This window comes from Panthera leo, chromosome E1, assembly GCF_018350215.1.
Source record: "Panthera leo isolate Ple1 chromosome E1, P.leo_Ple1_pat1.1, whole genome shotgun sequence".
NCBI classification, from domain to species: Eukaryota; Metazoa; Chordata; class Mammalia; order Carnivora; family Felidae; genus Panthera; species Panthera leo.
Genome location: NC_056692.1, coordinates 60,955,771 through 60,978,036, shown reverse-complemented (window position 1 = coordinate 60,978,036; position 22,266 = coordinate 60,955,771). Strand labels below are relative to the sequence as shown.

Below are 22,266 nucleotides of genomic sequence, written 5' to 3'. Positions count from 1 at the left end.
GGCCAGCTCCACACCTAAGAGGCAGGGAGACCCTATGACAGACAAGGCCCCTCCCCTCCAAGCGTGGGCTCTGCTGGGCTGCCTCGGAGCGTGCACCTGTCCAGCAGGACACGTCGCCTCCTCACACAACAGGTGTACAAACCAGGCCCGCCACACACCATGCATGTTGCAACAAGACTCATGCCACCATACTGGCTGCCCCACGTGAAATGCTGAGTTATGTGAAATTAAAACAGTATCAGAGTTGGCTGCTCCATGGATTTAAACCCACAAGGAAAGTGCAGGTACCCGTTTCACTCAGATTCACAGGGGCACGTGAACAGGACATAAATGCGTGCGCAGGCACACACACACACAACACAGGAAAACATACAGTCAGATGGTTCTTCCCATATCTTCCTCCACCCAAAGCCCTGCCCCAGCAAGGGCCAGGACTAAAAAGCCCAATCTGGATCATTTGTCCTCCGGCCAAACTAAACCCTAAATGAAACCACGGGGCACTACTCTCCAAAGAAGCCTACAAGAAATCAAAGCCTACGTGAGAAGTGTCTTGGATAATCAAGTGGCTTCTCTTCCTCTTCAAAGAGCGTGACACGCACTAATTAGCCTCCACGCCACCCTCTGAGGTAGAGGGTTGTTATTTCCCTTCTGCAGGTGGGGAGCAAGGAGCAAGGCACTTTGCCTCTGCCGCGGGTCAGGGCTGTTGCTGCAGGGAGTCCCGAGGCTCAGGACCAGCCCACAGCAGATCAGCCTCCCTCAGGGCAGAAAAGCACCCAAGGGCAGAGCCAACACACCCTGGAGCCCGGGACGTACATTTCTGGTACATCCTGCCCTGGCTGGATCGACAGTCACTCTACTCTGGGCTAGACACTCCTCTTGTTTACTCAAACTATATGCAAAACCAGAGCGGCTTCGGTATCTCTCCTCACACACTCTGGTGCTGCAGATGGGATTACCTGGTTTGTAAGGCTGTTAGCAATGAAACCTTTTATCCTTTAAGGAGAGGTATGCTTTCATCAATGATAAACTAAGTAAAACAACCCTCATTGTGAAGGAAGGATGCAATCGTAACAAATGGCAGAGGAGAGTGTTTTGTTACGACTCATCACACCAGCCATATTTTTATGTAAGAACTCTGTCTTCAGCGCTAAAAGTCCACACCCACGTCCCAGCCATCACAGGGACTGCATGAAGAGAAACCCCACATCATGAGTCAGTCCTTACACTCTTCAGTCTGAGCAGTGAAAGCCAGCAGGGCACAACCACCAATAAGGAAGCAGAGGTACAGCATATACAAATGATGACCATTTTCAATTGTTAACACTGCGTTTTCCTTCTCTGAATTTCCTCAATTTGCAATAATCCTAATGCTTATTAAAGCTGGACTCGGGGCACCTGGATGGCGCAGCTGGTTAAGCGTCTGACTTCGGCTCAGGGCATGATCTCACAGTTTGTGAGTTCGAGCCCCGTATCGGGCTCTGCACGGACAGCTCAGAGCCTGGAGCCTGCTTCAGACTGTGTCTCCCACTCTCTCTGCCCCTCCTCAGCTAGCACTCTGCCTCTTTCTCGCTCGCTCTCTCTCAAAAATAAACATTAAAAAAAAATTTATAAAGCAGGACTAAACAAGAGGGGCCTTCCAGTGATGTGAAGAAGCTGCCAGCCTCCCACTCCCCACCACAGAAGAGTTAGAATTCGTCACTGCAAGAGGAACATGCTTCCAGGAAAATAAAATCAAACCCTAGTTTCGATGGTGCTCGTTACAAGTTCACCTGTCTTGCCTAACTCGCCCTAATGAACAGGTGGATAGAAATGAAGCCAAGTGCATCAAAGGAGACAGACGAAATCCGAAAGCACAATACACCTGCAAGTTTCATCATGCACCGCGGACGCCCGGCCTCTGCTGTTCAGGTCTGACGAGCTCATGGCGAAACCCGCTCCCCGCTTGGGAGAGCCCAGCACCCCACACCACTTCCTCCTGCCCAGGAGGCAGCAGCAGCAATTAGACCTAATCACTGCTTTGAAAAGGAAAAAGAGAAAGGAAACGAGACATGAGATTCCAAAAAGACCCTAGGTTTTCCAGAAGAAACACAGGGGCTTCAGAAGGCTCCTAAAAGGGTGTGCTGGGCCCTGCAGGCCATTGTTTCCCAGCAGCTCCATTTACTCACTTGCCAGGGACTTGGGCTGCCCCTGCAGGCAGCTGCCCACCTCGCCGAGGGCGCCTCTCCAGACAGCAGACGTGCCACTGCCACAGAGCCCAGCTAGGAGACGGGGCAGGAAAAGCCTTTGAGAAAATCTCCTCGTTCCTCAGGAAGAAGAGAGAAAGAGAACTTCCAGTGTGGCCTAGAGAATCCACAGCACCACCCTTCTCCCGGCTGGCCCTCTCCACCGAGAGGGACGCTGACCCACAGCGAGGACACACCAACAGCCTCTCCCACCCAGCACCAGGTTTTGCTGTTAAAGGCGTATGAGTCCCACTTAGGAAGAAGAAACAGAAAACCTGGGGACAGCCTAGAGACAAGCAACAAAATGATCAAAAACATTTTAAAAAATAAATAAAAGGTCTTATGGGCAAAGCAGCTGCAGAACTGGACGTAAAGGGGTCCCCATGCCCTTCTCAAGCCTCCAGGAAGAGCAACAGAGCCCCAAGAACTTTAGTCTGGGGACAAGGGAGCCAGCAGGAACTCTCGAGGGTGGCATGAAAGCACAGACCCACCGTGGTCTCGTAAGGGGGACCTGCCTCCCGGCTGCCAGCCCAGACAGGGGCCACTTGGGCCTCACCCGCCTGCAGGTCCCTAGGGAGGTCACAGCAGGCTCCAGCCCACAGCCTAGGTATCCTGATGGTCCAGCTGCCCCCATGCATGTGAACATAGCTGTGGCTCCTGGGGGGGGGGGGGGGGGGGGGGGGTGGGCAGCTGCTGGGCAAGGGCTACAGGAGACCCTGGGAGCCCAGCCCAAATGCAAATTCCTTTCTGGGCTAAGAAGATCTAACAGAGGACGGTAACCACAAAAGCAAGCTAAGTCGAATGTGCCTGCCCCTCCAGCGCCCACACGCAGGCGGGTCTAGCATTTTGCCCTGCAGGCCACAGTGGACTGACAGGTTCCAGCTACATTCTGTCAGACCTTCCAATTGTTTCTCGTGGCCTAAGACTTCTCAACATGACTCACGGCAAAAAATTAAGGAACCCACTTACACCTAAACCTTCAAATAAACCATCTCTGCCCCATCACTCCTCCTCCACCAAAATTACCTAAAACATAAATGCACACTGCCCCCACCCCAGGATTCAGGCAACAAAAGCCTCACAGACACACAAGTGAGCCCTGCACCTCCCCCTCCGATCCCCTTCCCCGCCCGGGACCCTGCAGGCCAGCTTCTCCCTGCACAGACTCCCTTCATAGCAATTACACCGAAAATCCCAATAAAACCCTTTTTAAGTACCACCTCCACACACAGCTGGAGTGAGTGCCACCTGAGGGCACAGGCTGATACCCCATGTCTCAGCAACATGATAAGTATACGGCCATGAGAAAAAGTAAGACTTCAAAAACACAGAAAAATACTAAAATTGTTAAACTAGAAAAAAAAAAAAAAAAAAAAAACTATGTACCCAAGGGAACTGAAAACACATGCTTAAACAAAAACTTTTACAAAAGTTCAGGTTAGCGTTATCCATAATAACTAAGAACACCCATACGATGGAGTATTATCTGGCCATAAAGAGAATGAATTAGTGACACCAGGTACAACGTGGGTAAACCTTGAAAACATGATGCTAAATCAAAGAAGCCAGTGACAGAAGGTCACATGTACAACTCCACTTATATAAAATATCCAGAATGAGCAAATCCAGGAATAGAAACTAGATTAATGGTTGCAGAGATGAATGGGGAGTGACTGCTAATGGGTGTGAGTTTTCCTTTAAGGGTGATGAGAATATTCTGGAATTGGGTAGTTGTGATGGGTGTCCGACCTTGTGCATACACAAAATAATCACTGAATATACACTTTAAAAAAGCAAAGTACTTATGTGCTTTATATCTCAATATTTTTTTTAAAAAGTATCATACAACATATCACATTCATTTATAGACTGAAAGAAAACTTAAAAAACAACACGTCACTCAAAAAAAAAAAAAAAAAACGTAGGGGCGCTTGGGTGGCTCACTTGATTGAGCGTCCAACTCTTGGTTTCAGCTCAGGTCATGATCTCACAGTTCGTGGGTTCGAGCCCCACATCCCGCTCTGCACTGACAGCATGGAACCTGCTTGGGATTCTCTCTCTCCCTCTCTCTCTCTGCCCTTCTCACATTTCTCTCTCTCTCTCTCTCAAAATAAATAAACTTTTAATGTTTATTTTTGAGAGAGAGAGAGAGAGAAAACGAGTGGGGGGGGGAGGGAAGGGGGACCAGATGTGGGCGTGTCCAATGTAGAGCTCAAACTCACAAACTGTGAGATCATGACCTGAGCCAAAGTGGGACACTTAACTGACTCACCCAGGGGTCCCAATAAACATTAAAAAAAAAAAAAAAAAAAAGCACCTCAACAGACTACAGGAATTTGGAAAATGTTTTCTTTTTCCAGGTTTCTTTATAAAATGTCTTGAAATAGTCTCATCATTTGAAAGGCTGTCCTTCGTGAAGACAACAGCAATGTGGACAGAAACAGATGCCAACGAAATTCCTGAGAGAGGCCAGGCAGTCCATGCCCTGTGTGCCCAGGGCAGGGTGTGCAGTGAGAAAAGGGCTTTCCCTGGGCCCCCGAGGCAGACCCCACTGTTATCTCCTCTCCTCCCACATCCTGTGCCCACGCCCTTGGGTGATAACACCATCAGCCCCACTTTCCACCGGCCCTCATGGCTCCCTACACCTTGTCCCAACCTGAGACAGCCAAGGAAAGCACACAGGACAACACCCAAGAAAATGACATCACACTGAGTCATGGGTCCAAACACCTCCATTTAAACACAATCCAAAATGCCCTGCTCTCGGGAAAGTGGGCCACAGGATTCTACAGCTTCAGAAACGAGGCCAAGAACCAAGTCTCACCCGCGGCGGGTAAAGAGCAGAGAGCGGGCACGGGCCCAGCAACGCCCAAGGACCATGAGGACAGGAGGATAGCTCCAGGGCCTGGGCGGCCTCCCCTTTTCTGGGGACTGTCCTCCTCACTAGCACTAGAAAAGGCAACGTTATAGACAGGTGAAGCAGGAAGTGGAGAAGGGTGGCAGGGAGGGCACCAACCAGGGCACTGGGGGTGGGGGCCAGGTTTTGTATATAACACGCTTGTCACAAACACCCTGAGTATCTGAACAAAACCAAACGTGAAATCACCTGCCTTATTTCATCAGAGCTGATTCGATAATTATACTCCACAACACAATTACACAGCAGGAAACCCAAGGAGGGCACGCCCTGCCCACCTCCCTGCCCACCTCCCTGCCCCAGCTCTGTGGACACTGCTGCCCCCTGGTGGTGATGCAGCAGGCTGGCTCAGGCCATTTCCTTCACTGGAACAGAAAGCCCTTTGCTGACAATGCAAGGACAACCCCAGGTTATAAAGGGCAGTACTGTCCATGGGGGTTCACTATCTCTTACTATGTTCAAGCTACTTCAGAACAGAATCAAAAGTGAAGAGAACTTGTCCCCTCCCCTGGGGCAGTGTTTACCAGGGCCTGCAGCGTGCCATCCATGGCAATGACCCCTCGATGGTCTGGAAGGAGGAGCGAGTCAAAGTGTGCAGGCTCCAGTCCAGGAAACCTGCCATCTTCTTCTGCTTGACATCAGGCCGTGTAACGAACCTGCCAGAAAGAAACAGACAGTTCAACCAAGGCCCCAACTGAAGAGAGCTCACCTCTTTCTGGCCCACCACATCCTCTCACTGAGATGGCCCTCCAAGCCAGGACATGTGTCATCTGTAATGTGCATTATGTCCTCCTTTCAAGACACACACTCTAGGACACTCTCGAATCTAAAACACCAAGACACCTCCCAGACCATGGCCCTTAGGACGTCATTCCCCAACATGACCTCTCTGAGGTCAGACACAGGCCCTACCACCCCCATCTCGTCCCTCCTGGGTCCCCACTCATCCTGAGGCCCCATACACTACAGGACCACCTTGACCTGTCACCATCACTGCCCAGGAACCCCCCCAACACCTACTACTCAGCCCTTCCCTTTCCTTGGCCCAACTCCATCCCTTCACCTCGGGACACAGTACTCCCATACGGCGAGGTCTGGCCCAGCAGCAGGCCCAAGGCCCTCTCTCCCTGCATCTGCCACGGGTCTTCCTTCCCCACCCCTCCACCCAATACCGCACAGCCCCATGCAGAGCCCACATCTGCTCAGACAGCACATACTGGACCTGCCGCTAACACACCTGGTCTGAGCTGGCAGCCAGCCCCAAGCCCCACACCAAAGCCTGGGCCCCCTTTACTCCTCTCTAGCCAGTCCACATGCCAGGCCCTCAGCTATCTGAAAAGGGGCTCAGGCTGAGCCCACACTCTGCGAGGGCAGCTTCCACTCTGGGGGCAGAACACAGGAAACAAGCAGAAAACATGAAGAGACAGCTGGAGATGAGCAGCCTCTCAAGGAGACAAGGGACCAGAAAGCATCAGGAGGTAGGACTTCACAGTCCCTCCAGATGCCCCCCGCAGAACACACTAGGGGGGCTCTGCACTTATGCTGTGCAAACCTGCTTTGCGACGTTCTGGCCCATTTCTTCCTCATGTCACACCGGGTCACGGCTCACCTCAGAGCAGCGCTCAGTGTGGTCCCAGCACCTACCTCAGCATCCCTGCAGGAAGCTCCTGTCCCAACTAGAAGCCCTCCCGCCTCAGAGCCCTCTCTTCCCTCAGAAGAGCCACTGCCGGGTGTATGAGAAGATGCTCAGCCATGCAGTGACAGCACCGCCCATTCTAGAACACTCTTGAGAAGCTGGCTACACAGCACCAGGATGTAGCCACCACCTGGCAAAATGGCCAGAGCATTTTTAATGTGCTGAAAACCAGCCTCCACTAGGTGAAACATGTACTCATCCTAACCACTAGATGGTGCAGCAGAGTCCCACCAAGTGGTTGGATCTGTCCCCAGGTCACCTTTTCTGGAGGACATCAGGGAGGGAACAAAGGTTGAGGGTTTCACCTCCCCAGCCCCTACAAACACAATGCTCCACAGAGTCAAGGGCAACATAACTCTACCAGACCCTCAGGGCACCTGGGCAGCTCAGCTGGTTGAGCACCTGACTTTTGATTTTGGCTGGAGTTATAATCTCATGGTTCGTGGGTTCGGGCCCCGCGTTGGGCTCTGTGCGGACAGTGCAGAGCCTGCGTGGGATCCTCTCTCTCTGCTCTCCCCACCTCCCTCACACTGATGCTCCTGTGCGCTCTCTCTCTCTCTCTCTCTCTCAAAATAAATAAACTTTAAAAAAAAATCTCTACCAGGGCGCCTGGGTGGCTTGGTCGGTTAAGTGTCTGACTTCAGCTCAGGTCATGATCTCACACTCCGTGGGTTCGAGCCCCGCATCGGGCTCTGTGCTGACAGCTCAGAGCCTGGAGCCTGTTTCAGATTCTGTGTCTCCCTCTCTCTCTGACCCTCCCCTGTTCATGCTCTGTCTCTCTCCATCTCAAAAATAAATAAACGTTAAAAAAAAATTTAAAAAAAAAAAAAAAAAAAAAAAATCTCTACCAAACCCTCAGTATTGCTGGTAATAAAAAATAGTAAGTCTACGTGTCCAACCGGGGACTGCAGAAACAGCAATGTGTTCACATCATAATTGCGTTTTGGAAGAAGACGGGATGAAGCTCCAGGCCCAGCTGCTGGCACCCGGTACAACAAGCGTGGGCGCCCACATGCCCCTGGACAGGACACACAGACAGACAACAGGACAACAGGCAAAAGCAGTCACATCTCTGGGAGATGAAGGTACATGTGGATTTTATGCCTTATACTTTTATTTTCCAAGACACAGGATTATTCTTACAATTAAAAAGAAACTGTTTTTTAACGAGAAACCGCTGTCCAGTGAGCATCACCCTCCCCCAGGTGAAGCGACACCGGGGGCTCACATGTTTGCCCCTCACTCCTGCAGTCAGCTGTTCTCTTCAAGCCCTGCCCTACAGTGCGCCAGGCACCTGCACAAATCCCTCATCCCACATCCCACTGCCCTAAAGACTAAGGGTTTCTCCTCCCACTTTGGGGAAGAAGGTCATGGCATACACCTAAGCGTAAGGGGACCCTGAGTGAGGTGTTGCCCGTTTTCCAATCAAAACAGCCAGAAGGTTTTAGACCCATTTTCAACTTTCACAAATGTAGAAAGGGGAAAGCCAAATTTTCTAATTTATTTACTCCATGCACTTATTTTAGGCCACAAAAGATTAATTTAGAAAAACTGCTTCCTTCGGTTCTCACATCTCGTGACACAAGTTTACACAGCCCTCATGCACATCGCTGGGGATCTTCAGAGCAGCAGGCCTGTTGCTAGGGTCATCTCACCAGCTCATCACAACTCATCTTTACCTGCCTCAGGCACAGCCTGATTTTTTTAGTCAACAGAGAACATTTGGGGATTTTTACCCTAAGACACAATGATCCAATCAATATCACGATCTCCATAAACCACAGCGTTGTAAACTGCCGGGTGACCTTTAAAGACTCACCTAACGGCCACCACCCCAAAGGTGAGCCCTGCCCCACCTGTTGTGAATCTGCGCTCTGTGGACGGGCCCATCAGCTGACCTCCGTGAGCCCCTAGCCAGCACCATCAGGTTCAGAGGTCTCCTCCGCCCAAACAGTGTCAATGCTCCCTCAAAGAAAGAGACAAGTATTGGGCAGTAGGAAAGACTTCCCCAGGCCCATCAGCCCAGTGACCTCCTCCCAGGTAACACAGACACACAGGGAACACAGAAGAGTACGTAAGACAAAACCTCTCTGAACACACCAGCCACACATCAACAACACAGCTGGGAGGGGCCAACAGGTACTTACTTGGACACGAGGACAGCAGCCGCATCTCGGGCCTTGTCGCTGACAACCAAGTAGGTCTAAAGAAAGGATCAAGGACGGGCACCGTTACACACAAAATACAAATCTCCGGGACCCGCTCACCAGCCAGTCCCACACGCAGCAGCCTCCAGAGAACCCAGGCTGGCGAAGCTTCTAGGCAGAGGCCAAATTCCGAAGCTGCACAAGCCCCCCTAAACTCAAACCACAGTTGCCAGCAGCTGCCAGGAGCCCAACAGGCAGGCACCCCACTGCACACGGCGTGTGGCCACGCTCCTTCAAACACACACGTGCAAAAACAGCACAAAAATGAAACCCATACGTGTCACCCGACTGTAACAAAGAATCACAGAGTCCAGGAAGCACACTCGGGACCTGCAGGTGTGTTACATGCAGAACCAGGAGGCCCCGCTCAGACAGAAGAGCACCCAGGGTTAAAACAAGCGACGACCTGTTCTTTGGAGGCCTGCCTTAAAAAGTTTCCAGTTCTCATCTCAACTAACTTTGTCCCAAATGATACACAAAAGACCTTTTTTCTGGGGGACAATCGCATACCCAGGGCCAAACCTCTAGAAGTGGACTGCTGCTCACCCGGCAGCGCCACATACGAGACGGGTACACGGAGGTGTGTGAAGTGGCTCCTCATCACCCCACCTCTCACAGAACACAGCGGGAGACCACCTAAATGTCCGTCTGTACGAGAACAGGCTAAAAGCCAGGGCATGGCAGAGCACCTTTCCCCTTAGAGGTTACGAGAAAACGTCTGCTCACTGATGGGACACTGAGCACACACTCCAGGGAAGCAGCGGCTCGCTAAGCACAGACAGCAAGGGCACTCTGCAGAGTGGGGGCGTGGAGCACGGGGAGGAGCCAAACTGCCTGACTTCCCATTTGGACCCACCGTTTATGAGAAATTGAACCAGCTAAGTTACTTATTTTTCTCGACTGATGCCCACTCAGTAAAACGAGGATAAAACGAGGATAAAACGAGTTAACTGCTGGGGCGCCTGGCTGGCTCAGTCAGTGTAGCGTGTGACTCTGGATCTCAAGGTTGTGGGTTCAAGCCCACGCTGGGTGTAAAGATTACTTAAAAATAAAAAAAAAATTTTAAATCTTTTAAAACAGAATTAAAAAAAAGAGTCAACTATCTCATCAACTAGGATTACATGGATCAGTATACTAAAGATGATTAGAACAGTGTCTGGCACACAGCAGGTGCTCAACAAGCTCGCCCGCTGGTGCTCACACCCAGTATAATCCTTCCTGTATGAACTGTAACACACTGACATGTCTCCAACAAGAGAAGTTGGAAAGGGGTGGGACGTCACTTTTGTGACTTGGTGACACGTTATCGTGACTTCCGTCTCGCTAGCAGACCCTGCCCTTGCCAGCTTGGAGAACATGCTGCCATTTTTGCCATTTTGGGGGGCGGGGGGGGGGGGGGGGGGGTGATGTCACATGGCAAGAAACAGCCAACAAAGCACTAAAGCCCTTGGTCCAACACCCTCGATGGTCTGGCTTCTGCCAACAGTCCCGAGAGCACGGACGCAGACCCTGCTCAGGTGAGCCTTGCTGAACCCTGACGCAGATTGCCCTGCATAGTCACGTCCATATTCCTGACCCACACAAACTGTGAGATGATAAATGTGTGTTGTGCTAAACCACTCAAATTCAGGGTAATGCAATAATTTGTCTATAACCACTCAAATTCAGGGTAATGCGATAATTTATCTATACGCATAACATTTGTTTCAGAAAAAGTCTGAAAACATATACAAGCGTCATTATCTGTTGGTACCAGAATTTGAGGGATTCTGCTTTAACACCTTTCTTGCTTTGCTTTATTTTCTAGTTTTTCTAGATTGATCATGTATTATTTATATAATGTTAAAAATTAAAAATTATATCTAAAATTGACCTTCATTTTCTTACAACTGCCCTCTGAAATCTCTTGTACGTCATTACTACGCTTAACGGAGTAGTATTTGCACTACCTACAAAACAATGAAATTCGCTCTAATTCATCCTTACTCCTATGTGAATTATACTTTCTAAATAAATTACGAAATGGAATTTTACCTCACTGCAAGAGTAACAGCACTTGAAGAAATATTAATGTCAAAAGTGTACCTAGTTAAACTCTAATATCAAGACAGCATGAGAATGGAAAAGAATGCTAATTAGCAGCTAGCTATTTGCAGGATCACGCTTACCTCTGCTACTTCGAGAATACGGTCCATTGTGGACATTCGAATCTGCCCAGGTGGAGCGACGAGGTTCCCATCGAGGCGAGAAAAATCAAAAGGGATCAGGCAGGTCACGGAGAGCCACAGTAAAAGCATGTAGCGAGTCTCCCAAGTCTAAGAAGTTAAATCAAAGTAAAATGACTCCTGTTTCAAGCACAGAGGTAACCCGCATGCCCCACTCACAGTCCTACTGCCCTCCCTGCCCACACAATGCAACCACAGTCCCTTCAGATGCTGTCACCCCAGAGCCTGGAGCACACCCCATCGTGAGCCCCTCCCATACCCCACCCCACCACACACACCCTCTGTCATACAAACTTAGCTGGCTACTTCAGCAGACAAAAGAAATAGCAAAATGAACAAAGAAAAATCATGATACATCAGTACGATGGCTTCTCATCACTGGCACCCTTCAGCACACATTCAGCCTTTTGAGAAAGTGTAAACAGATAAAAAAACAAAACACTTAAGAATAAAGAAAACTATTCTCAAATTCCAGTTTAAAGAGGAGTGCCCCTGAAAAAAATGCTCAACATCACTCATCATCAGGAAAATACAAATCAAAACCACAATGAGATACCACCTTACACCTGTCAGAATGGCTAACATTAACTCAGACAACAACAGACGTTGGCGAGGATGCAGAGAAAAAGGATCTCTTTTGCATTGTTGGTGGAAATGCAAGCTGGTGCAGCCAGTCTGGAAAACAGTATGGAGGTTCCTCAAAAATCTAAAAATAGAACTACCCTACGACCCAGCAATTGCACTACTAGGCATTTATCCACGGGATACAGGTGTGCTGTTTCGAAGGGGCACATGCACCCCCATGTTTATAGCAGCACTATCGACAATAGCCAAAGTATGGAAAGAGCCCAAATGTCCATCCACGGATGAATGGATAAAGAAGATGTGGTATATACATACAATGGAATATTACTCAGCAATCAAAAACAATGAAATCTTGCCATTTGCAACTACGTGGATGGAACTGGAGGGTATTATGCTAAGTGAAATTAGTCAGTCAGAGAAAGACAAAAATCATATGACTTCACTCATATGAGGACTTTAAGAGACAAAACAGACGAACATAAGGGAAGGGAAACAAAAATAATATAAAAACAGGGAAGGGGACAAAACAGAAGAGACTCATAAATATGGAGAACAAACTGAGGGTTACAGGAGGGGTTGTGGGAGGGGGGATGGGATAAATGGGTCAGGGGCACTAAGGAATCTACTCCTGAAATCATTGTTGCACTATGTGCTAACTAATTTGGATGTAAATTTAAAAAAATAAAAAATTAAATTAAAATAAATAAATAAATAGGAGTGCCCTTATTTTCGGTAGTCAATAAAACAAGATTCCACTTTGGTCCTGGAACAATCCCTTCGGGGAGCTGGGGAAATGCTCTCCTACATCTAAGCTGAGATTGGGCACGTTCAGAAACAGCTCCCTGGGTGATGCAGTTGTGAACGTGTGCTCCGTGAGTAAGGACACTCCCACAGCAACCTGATTCCCTGGAGGGACCTGCGAACAAGGCTGGCCATCCTTGGGCAGCTAGGAACCTGAACTTCAGGAGGCTTCCCAGCATTCCCAGAGAAGGGGGACTCTCTGTGCTTGGACTATCTGTACAAACCATGTGGTTTATGGTGAAACCCGCTTTCCTTTTGGGAGTTTGGAATTTCAGTCCATGTTTGGCAGAGTACCCACGTAACCAACCCCAAGAAAATTTCTGCACACTGGTCTCTATGACATTCACATGGGCAACACACAACTCAGTGCTGGGGCAATGACAAGTGCCCTGTGTGACCTGAGAGAAGACTCTAGAAGCTTGCTCCTGGTTTCCTCCAGACTTCACCCCAAATGCCTTTTCCCTTTGCTGGGTTTGCTACGAACCAGTCACAACCATAAGAACAACTACCTGTGGAGTCCTACAGTGGTCTTAGGGAATCATCAAACCTGAGGGTGGTTCTAGGGACCCCCAACATAATTATATTTCAAGTTTAAAAATCTAGATGGTTGACACACTTTTCACCACACTGAATATAAGCATATTTTTTTTTCTTTATAAAGACATATTGTAAAAGGAAATAATTTGGGGTGCCTGAGTGGCTCAGTTGGTTAAGTGTCCGATTCTTGCTATCGGCTCAGGTCATGATCTCACAGTTGTGAGATCGAGCCCCGCATCGGGCTCCATGGTGAGCATGGAGCCTACTTGGGATTCTCTCTTTCCCTCTCTCTCAAAAATAAGTAAAACTTTTTTAAAAATAAATAAATAAATAAAATAGTAAAATAAAAAAATAAAAGGAAATAATTGAGGGCACCTGGGTGGCTCAGTCAGTGAAGCATCTGACTCTTGACGCTGGCTCAGGTCGTGATCGCACAGTCATGGGATTGAGCCCCATGTCTGGCTTCCTGCTGAGCGTGGAACCTGCTTTGGATTCTTTCACCCTCTCTCTCTCTCCCCTCTCCCTTACTCACTCTCTCTCAAAATAAACTTTTTTTTTTTTAAGGAAATAATTTAAAGTAACATATAAAAAAAGAGAAAGCCAAAAGAATAAAGAAAAGAGAGAGAGGGACACAAAACAGCATAACATAAAACTGAAGGAAACAGGAGGATAAAGCTGCCCGTAAGGAGTGGAGCAAACAAGGGAAGAGAGGAGGGAGAGGGGTGGGAATGAAAAGGAGGAGAAAATGACACTCACTTCATGGTCTCTAGGATTTTGATTTGTAAACATATCTAAAACAGGTTGTACATCAGCCACTTCATGAGGAAATAAACGAAGAAATGTTTTATATCCTCGAACCTACCAGATAAAAAGACATTGAATTACTACATGATTAGAAAACACAGAAAGTAACAAAATTATCTTTTTCTTCTATCATCAAAGATCACCACCTACTCCACCCAGTGATCAGAGAATTGTGTCACATCACAGTGATACAACTTGGTAAGTAAACACGGCTATCTTTGCTTCTTACATCATCCATTCACATGTTCTGGCCCCCCTTGACTAACAAATATCAAATGTGCTTCACCAGAAACACAGATAGGCTACAAACTAAAAAGTTTTCCCTCTACATTGTTTATACAATCGCCCTGTGACACTTATGAGGAATAAGTCCTCGAAAACCTCCAAGGTCCCCAAGTTCATTATGGCTTCCATAAATGCACTGGTGCTCCGCGTTCAGGAGAGACCCTGCACTCTACCCATTGGGCCGGCAGACCACAGACGAGTACGCACAGGGCAGCCCCCCCATGGAGCTCTCTCACTGGCCAAGGGCCTCTTTCCACCACACAGCGGGCACTGCTCCACCGAGTGGCCCCCCAAAACCCACCCCCAGATGGCTCTGAGTCACTCCCGTGGTCAAAACTGCAACTGGTTAAGTCTGTAGGCCAGCACCCACACATCACCTGGGAGTCTGCAAGAATACCGATGATCAGGCCCCACCTCAGACCTGCTTACTCAGAATCTGCATTCTTAACAAAATGCCCAGGAAATTCATCTGCACATTAAAGTTTGAGAAGCACTTCCATTTTCACCACGCTTGTCCGCTTTCTCCTTGTAAGAGACTTTCTGAATTAGTTGGCTCTCTCTCCCCTTCCCCCTCCTCTCTGCCCTCCCCCATGTCCTTTCTACCTAGGTAGTGCTTGATCTATTCAACTGCGAGACGCTAAATATCTCAGACGTGGTTTCAGCCAAAGGACCCCAGAACCACTATCACTAACATCTGATTCCCCAGATGTGGTAAAAAAAAAAAAAAAAATGAAACCCAAAATTTATGTGTGAGAACCATCTTTCCTGAAAAATAACATTTGGAAGGTAATTTCTGAACCAAGTACATAAGTATTCTGTCCACTATAAAGTGCTACGTAAATGTTACCTTGGTGATGATGTAAAGAAATTTAAAAGCCAGATGTATGAGGTCAGCTGGAGATGTCTTATCTTGTACTATATCCAACAACAAGTTCATCATCCATTCTAGGAAAAAAATATACGTAAAATATTTACCACAAAATTAAACATTAGTATGATATTGAAATAAAATGCCAGAAGAAAAAACAGATTTACAAATGTAAGAGTGGTTCAGTATTAGTAAACTTGTGTAATCCGAGTATCAACAGAGCAAAAGAAGAAAAACATTTTTTTTTTTAATTTTTTATTTTTTTTTTAGAGAGACAGCACACAGGCAAGCATGGGTGGCGGTAAGGGAGAAAGGGAGTGAGAGGAAGAGAGAGAATCTTAAGGAGACTCCAGGATCAGCACAGAGCCTGCCGTGGGGCTCAATCCCATGACCCTGGGATCATGACCTGAGCCAAAATCAAGAGTCAGATGCTCAACTGAGCCACCCAGGAGCCCTGAAAAACATTTTTATCTTAACAGTTTCTAAAAGGGCACAGAATGAATACAATATTCACAACATTCATCCTTGCTTTTAAAATGTAGAAGGGCTCCACACTGGATGTAAAGTCTACTTAAAATAAGATTAGAGGAGTGCCTGGGTGGTTCAGTTGGTTAAGCATCCAACTTCAGCTCAGGTCATGATCTCACGATTAGTGGGTTTGGGCCCCATGTCAGGCCATGTGCTGACAGCTGAGAGCCTGGAGCCTGATTCAGATTCTATGTCTCCCTCCCTGCCCCTCCCCAACTTGTACGAGTACACACAAGCATGCGCGTAAGCTCTCTTTCAAAAGTAAATTAAGTAAACATTTTTAAAAATTTCTGAATTTTAATGCAAGAGAAATATTCTTATATTTAAGAATTATTCTATGTCAAACCAATATCTACTATTGTGCTTTATAGAAGATACCTCCTACAACTACTATGATTTAGTGATAATCACATTCTAGCCAATGTAATAAGGCAGAATAAAAGATTTCTGCTTCCAGTTATAAAGGAATAACTCATACAGAATTGCCCTACCACCAAAAATTAGAAAACTAGACAAATATATGACAAATATACATTCAGCGATACTGGAACAGGCAGTTCAAGGAAACAAACGGACTGGGATCCACAGCTGCCCAGGCTGTCTGCCAGGAGGTGACATGCAGAACTCAGTACAGGGAGTGGGGACGCAGAGCAGAGACAGAGGTTCAAGGAGGCTAAGCCCGCTAACATCCACAGGACAGGGTAACGAAGAGAAAGGAATGCAGAGAATGAGCTCCAGTCATCTACAGAGGTCCCCTCAAGTCTTCCACAAGGCCAGGTAAGAACAACTACCAAGAAGCACTGAGTTAAAGGGGGATGGGGTGCCTGGTAGCTCAGTCGTTTAAGTGTCCAACTCTTGATTTTGGGTCAGGTCATGATCCCAGGGTCGTGGAATTGAGCCCTGTGTCAGGCTCCGCACTGAGCATGGAGCCTGCTTAAGATTCTCTCTCCCAGGGAGCCTGCTTAAGATTCTCTCTCCCAGGGCACCTGGGTGGCTCAGTGGGTTAAGTGCCTGACTTCAGCTCAGGTCATGATCTCACAGCTTGTGAGTTTGAGCCCCCCATAGAGCTCTGTGCTGACAGCTCAGAGCCTGGAGCCTGCTTCCAATTTTGTGTCTCCTCTCTCTGTCCTTCCCCAGTGCCTGCTCACTCGCTCTCTCTTTCTCAAAAACAAACATTAAAAAAAAAAGATTCTCTTTCTCTCTCCACCCCCCATCCTGCCCCTTTGCCTCTCTCCCCCACTTCTCTCTAAAAAAAATTTTTTTAATTTTTTTTTTTTAAATGTTAATAGGAAGAAAAGCCATACCAAACAATCACGAATTATAAGAAAGCCCGAGCAGGGGTGCCTGGGTGGCTCAGTCGGTTAAGCATCCGACTCTTGATTTCGGCTCAGGGATTTTGGCTCAGGTCATGATCACACAGTTCATGACTTCGAGCCCCACATCGGGCTCGGCACTGACAGCATAGAGCCTGCCTGGGATTCTCTCTTGCCCTCTCTCTCTCTGCGTCTTCCCCTGCTGGCATGTGCGTGCACGCTCTCTCTTTCAACTTAAAAAAAAAAAAGCCAGAGCAGCCATATCAGTATCAGACAAAGCATATTTTGAAACATGTAATATTACAGAGATAAACAGAACATTTCATAATGATGTAAGGATCAATTAGTCATGAAGACTCAAGACTCCTATAACCACATACGCCAAATTACAGAGCCAAATTGAGAGAGCGGAAAGGAAAAAGACAAATTTATCATCGTAGTTAGAGATTTCGGTACTCTCAGGAACTGACAGAACAAGTGAAAAAAAATCAATATGGACATAAAAGGCCTATATAACAGTATGAATCACCCTACCTAAATGACACTTACAGGGCACTCTACCCAACATCAGCTGAATAGACATTCCTCTCAAGTGCACATAGAACTTTCAACAAAACAGACCCTGTGCTGGGCTGTGAGTCTTACTCAACATAAAAGACTGCAACTCACATCTAGGGAATGCAGAGTAAAACTGTAGTGATATACCACCACATTCCCACAAAAACGTAGGCTACAATCAGAAAGACTGGCCATACTAAGTGATGATGAGGATGTAGGGCAACTGAAATTCTCATAGGTTGTTGGTTGAAATGTAAAATGGCACCACCTTTATGAAAACAGTATGGCAATTCATCATAAAAGTTTATCATAAAAAACACATATTTACTATACCACCCAACAATTCCACTCTTACAGATTTATCCAATAGAAATGGAAACACATGTCAGCCCAAAGGACTGTCTGCAAATGTCACAGTAGCATTAATAACAGCCCCAAACTGGAGACAACCCAAATGTCCATCAACAGGGTGAAAGGATAAACAAATTGTGGTTCAACAGAAAATGAGCAAAGTACTAAAACATGTAATATGGAGAAGCCTTAAGAATACTATTTTAACATAAAGAAGCCAGAGAGTAAAGTAGGTCAGTGGTTGCCCAGGGCCAAGATGAGGGCAACTAACTGCAAAGGGACACAGTTCACTTAACCTCATGGGAGGACAGAAATGTTCTACACCTTGATGGTAGTGGAGATACATACGTTTGTCAAAACTCAAACTGTATACTTAGGATGGGTGCATTTTATTGCATGTAAATTATATCTCATCAAAGGTAACTTTGAACACTTTAAAGGAAGAATGAAAGTGTATATCGACAGATAAAGAGATCAAGCTAGCATTACTTACAGACTATATAATTATTTACCTGCTTAGAAAACCCAAAGAAACTGAAAAAACTAGTAAAGTATTTCATTGCACAGCGAACTTTAAACATTACACCCAGTTAAAGAAGCCAGTCACATAAGACCTATTGTCTAGGGTGCCTGGGTGGCTCAGTCGGTTAAGAGGTTAAGCATCTGACTTTGGCTCAGGTCATGATCTCATGGCTTGTGAGTTCAAGCCCCACATGGGGCTCTCTGCTGTCAGCACAGAGCCCGCTTCAGATCGTCTGTCCCCCTCTCTCTGCCCCACCTCCTCTCGCACCTATGCACTCTCTGTCTCTCAAAAATAAAAACATTAAAAAAAAAAAAAAATCAGGGGCGCCTGGGTGGCTCAGTTGGGTAAGCGTCCAACTTCAGCTCAGGCCATGATCTCACGGTTCGTGAGTTCGAGCCCCACATCAGGCTCTGTGCTGACAGCTCAGAGCCTGGAGCCTGCTTCGGATTGTGTCTCCCTCTCTCTCTCTCTCTCTGACCCTCCCCCACTCACACTCTGTGTCTGTCTCTCTCTCTCAAGAATAAATAAACATTCAAAAAAAAAAAAAATCAGGGGCACTTGGGTGGCTCAGTTGGTCAAGCGTCCACTTCTGTTCAGATCATGATCTCATGGTTTGTGAGTTTAAGCCCCACTTTAGGATCTGCTCTGATAGCTGGGAGCATGGATCCTGCTTCAGATTCTGTGTCTCCCTCCCCTGCTCACACACTCATTCTCTCAAAAATAAACATACATTTAAAAAAAGAAATATTAAAAAAATAAAATTAAAAATTTTTAAATTAAAAATAAAATCTTTAAAAAGAAACAAAATTCATATATTGAAAAAAATAATAATAAATAAATAAATATAAATAAATAAATAAATAAAAAGAAACAACAAAAGACATATTGTCTGACTCCATTATATGAAATGCTCACAATGAACATTTATAAGAAATTCAGACAGAAAACAGATTAGCAGTTGCCAGGGGCTGGCAGGAGAGTGAGGGTGGGGGGGACCGTTGATGGATATGGGCTTCTCCTGGGGGTGATGAAACATTAGGGAGTTAGTAGTGATGGCTACATGACTCTGTGATGTACTAAAACCAATGAAGTAGGGGCGCCTGGGTGGCTCAGTCCGTTGAGCGTCTGACTTCGGCTCAGGTCATGATCTCATGGTTCGTGGGTTCGAGCCCCACGTCGGCCTCTGTGCTGACAGCTCGGAGCCTGGAGGCTGCTTTGGATTCTGGGTCTCCCTCTCTCTCTGCCCCTAACCCACTTGCATTCTGTCTCTGTCTCTCTCAAAAGTAAATAAACATTAAAAAAAAATTTTTAATAAAAATAAAAATAAAAAAAATAAAACCAATGAAGTATGCGCACACGAGGCTGACCTCGACGGCGTGTGAGCTACACCTCATGAGCACAAGCAGCTTTCATCCCAGAGCAAAACTCAACAACCCACTTAGGGCAAGTGAAGCGTTCTCCGGAGGAAACGTGAGCACCCCAGATAAAGGAAAGGCTTCATCCCAGCATCTGGAACATCCCCAATTAGTAGAAAACTCAACCAACTCACCTGCTCCCACAAAAAATCTGCTCATTCACTCACCACACTGCCCCAAATGGGGCTGCCTGACAGAATTCATTCAGGATGGGTCTAGCCGGAAACACTCCAACTTACAAAAAAGAAGCAGAGGAGCCCTCATCTACATCCGTTTGGTCTTAAATACGGACAGAAATAGTAACATGAAAAGACCAAAATACGCACAAAAGCTGACGCCTGAGGAAAGAGGTGAACTGGAGAGAATGGCAGAGAACAGTCAGAACTGGACTCGCAGAGATTCTGAAAGCCAGCACAGCCATTCCACAAGAACAGAAACCAGAAAAGCAGATTATTCCACATGCTTATCTCAGCAACCCTCACCCCCAAAGTCCCGGGAAAACGAAATAAAGAGATACAAGCCCACAAAGAAAAAAAGAAAAAGAAACAACAGCCAAGAGATGTCAGCTGTGACTTGGAAACTGGACGGTGGCAGGGAAACCTGTGGTAACCGAAGCAGCCCGGCAGGCAGAGCCGAGGTGCCGGGAACCGGCCAGCGCAGGACGCAGGAAGGGTCGCAAACAGGATGAGTGCTCTAAGGTCCCCCAGCCCTTGCCCTCGTGGGCAGAAGACCAGAGGTCTACCTCCCTAGAGTGATGGGCCCCACAGCCATTTAGCCACATTTGGGTTTGCTTTTTTGTCAAATAAAATTTTTAAAAACTTTTTCTTAATGTTTATATTAGAGAGAGAGAGCGAAAGAGAGAGAACGCGCATGCGTTGCGTGCACAAGCAGGGGAGGGGCAAAGAGAGAGGGACACGCAGAATCCAAAGGAGGCTCCAGGCTCTGAGCTGTCAGCAGAGAGCCCGACACAGGGCTCGAACCCACGAACCATGAGATCATGACCTGAGCAGAAGTTGGACGCTTAACAGACTGAGCCACCCAGGCGCCCCTAAGTCAAATAAAATTTAAAATTCAGTTCTTCAGGGGGTGTGCTTGGGTAGCTCAGTTGGTTAAGCGTCTGACTCTTGATTTTGGCTCAGGCCATGATCTCACAGTTCAGTTCCTGAGATCAAGCCCTGCATCAGACCCTGAGCTGATGGGACAGAGCCTGCCCGGGATTCTCTCTCCCTCCCTCCTCTGCCCCTGTGCCTCACAGCTTGCGTGCTCTCTCTCTCAAAATAAACAAACATTTTTTAAATAAACAAAAAATAAAATAAAATTACGTTCTTCAGTCACCCTAGCCATATGTCAGTCAAGTGCTCAGCAATCACATCTGGCTACTGGTGACTTTACCAGATAGCACAGATCTAGAACATTCCATCATCACCCAATTCTCTACTGGACAGAGATGCTCTGAAGAGAGTAGGTCTGAGAGGAAGCCAGGAAGCAGCTGACAACAGCCAGTCAGAGCCTGACTCAACCGGGAGTTGGCACTCTGGGCTAGGAGGCCCACAGTGGGACCCTCCCCCACAGTGCGACAGCACCCAGCAGCCAGCCATGTAGTCCCCAGAGAGAAAACACGACCCAGAAGACAACAGTCAAAAATACCAAACCAAGGACAAGAGCCCTTAGATGGTAAAAACTGTGGACAAAATAAATTCAAGAACATCTTCATGTGCAAAACAAAGACTAAAAAGCAAAACTATGTGGGAAAAGCTAAGGGGCCAGAAGGTCACTCCTGGAAACTCAACATGCAGTCCACAGGCTCCCCAGAAAGAGAAAGCGGAAGTGGACAAATGACCAGCGCCACACCAGAAGTCCCCTGCGCCAAAGGATGCAAGTCTTCAGCCTAAGGCTGACCAGCATGAGAGAAAAGACCCAGAGCACGTCGCACGCCTCTGAAATATCAAGTTCTAGAAACTTTCAGCAGCAAAAACGACTCCTGAAAAAGAAACTTGGACTTGGTAACAGTGGGTGAGGGAACCGTGCCTTCTGTCTTCACCGAGCCAGGATGAAACGTATTTCTTCTGCCTGAGACGGGGGACCGCTCAGAAAGCTTACCTTGCACAAAACCTTCAAGGTTACCTGAAGAGGAAAGCAGCACGCACACCACCAGCCCACTTTTTCAAAGGCACGTATGTGTACACTAAAGCTGACGCTCAAGGCCTCACACAGTAACGTGTACAGTTTCAACAGCCCTGTGGGACAGGTAGTGCTAATAATCCCCATTCTACAGGTGGGGAAACTCAGGCCACAGCCGCTGAGGGGCTGCACTGAGATGCACACCCAGGCAGCCTGGCCTGGGGCTCCGGCACCCAGCCCCCACCCCGTGCTGCCTTTCCTACCTTCCTCCTTCCTAAGTTCACCACCAGAAGTGTTACTTTTGCATATA

General features: G+C 47.3%; 1 protein-coding gene across 1 annotated transcript in view; it reads right to left on the bottom strand.

Annotated features, from left to right (window-relative positions):
* TBCD (tubulin folding cofactor D) overlaps positions 1 to 22,266 on the bottom strand; it is a 159,110-nt gene that overhangs the window by 134,795 nt on the left and 2,049 nt on the right. The window contains 6 exon segments of the mRNA XM_042916798.1: positions 5,664 to 5,704; positions 5,707 to 5,795; positions 8,983 to 9,038; positions 11,211 to 11,357; positions 13,947 to 14,048; positions 15,127 to 15,224. Coding sequence (XP_042772732.1) covers positions 5,664 to 5,704; positions 5,707 to 5,795; positions 8,983 to 9,038; positions 11,211 to 11,357; positions 13,947 to 14,048; positions 15,127 to 15,224 — 533 coding nt within the window.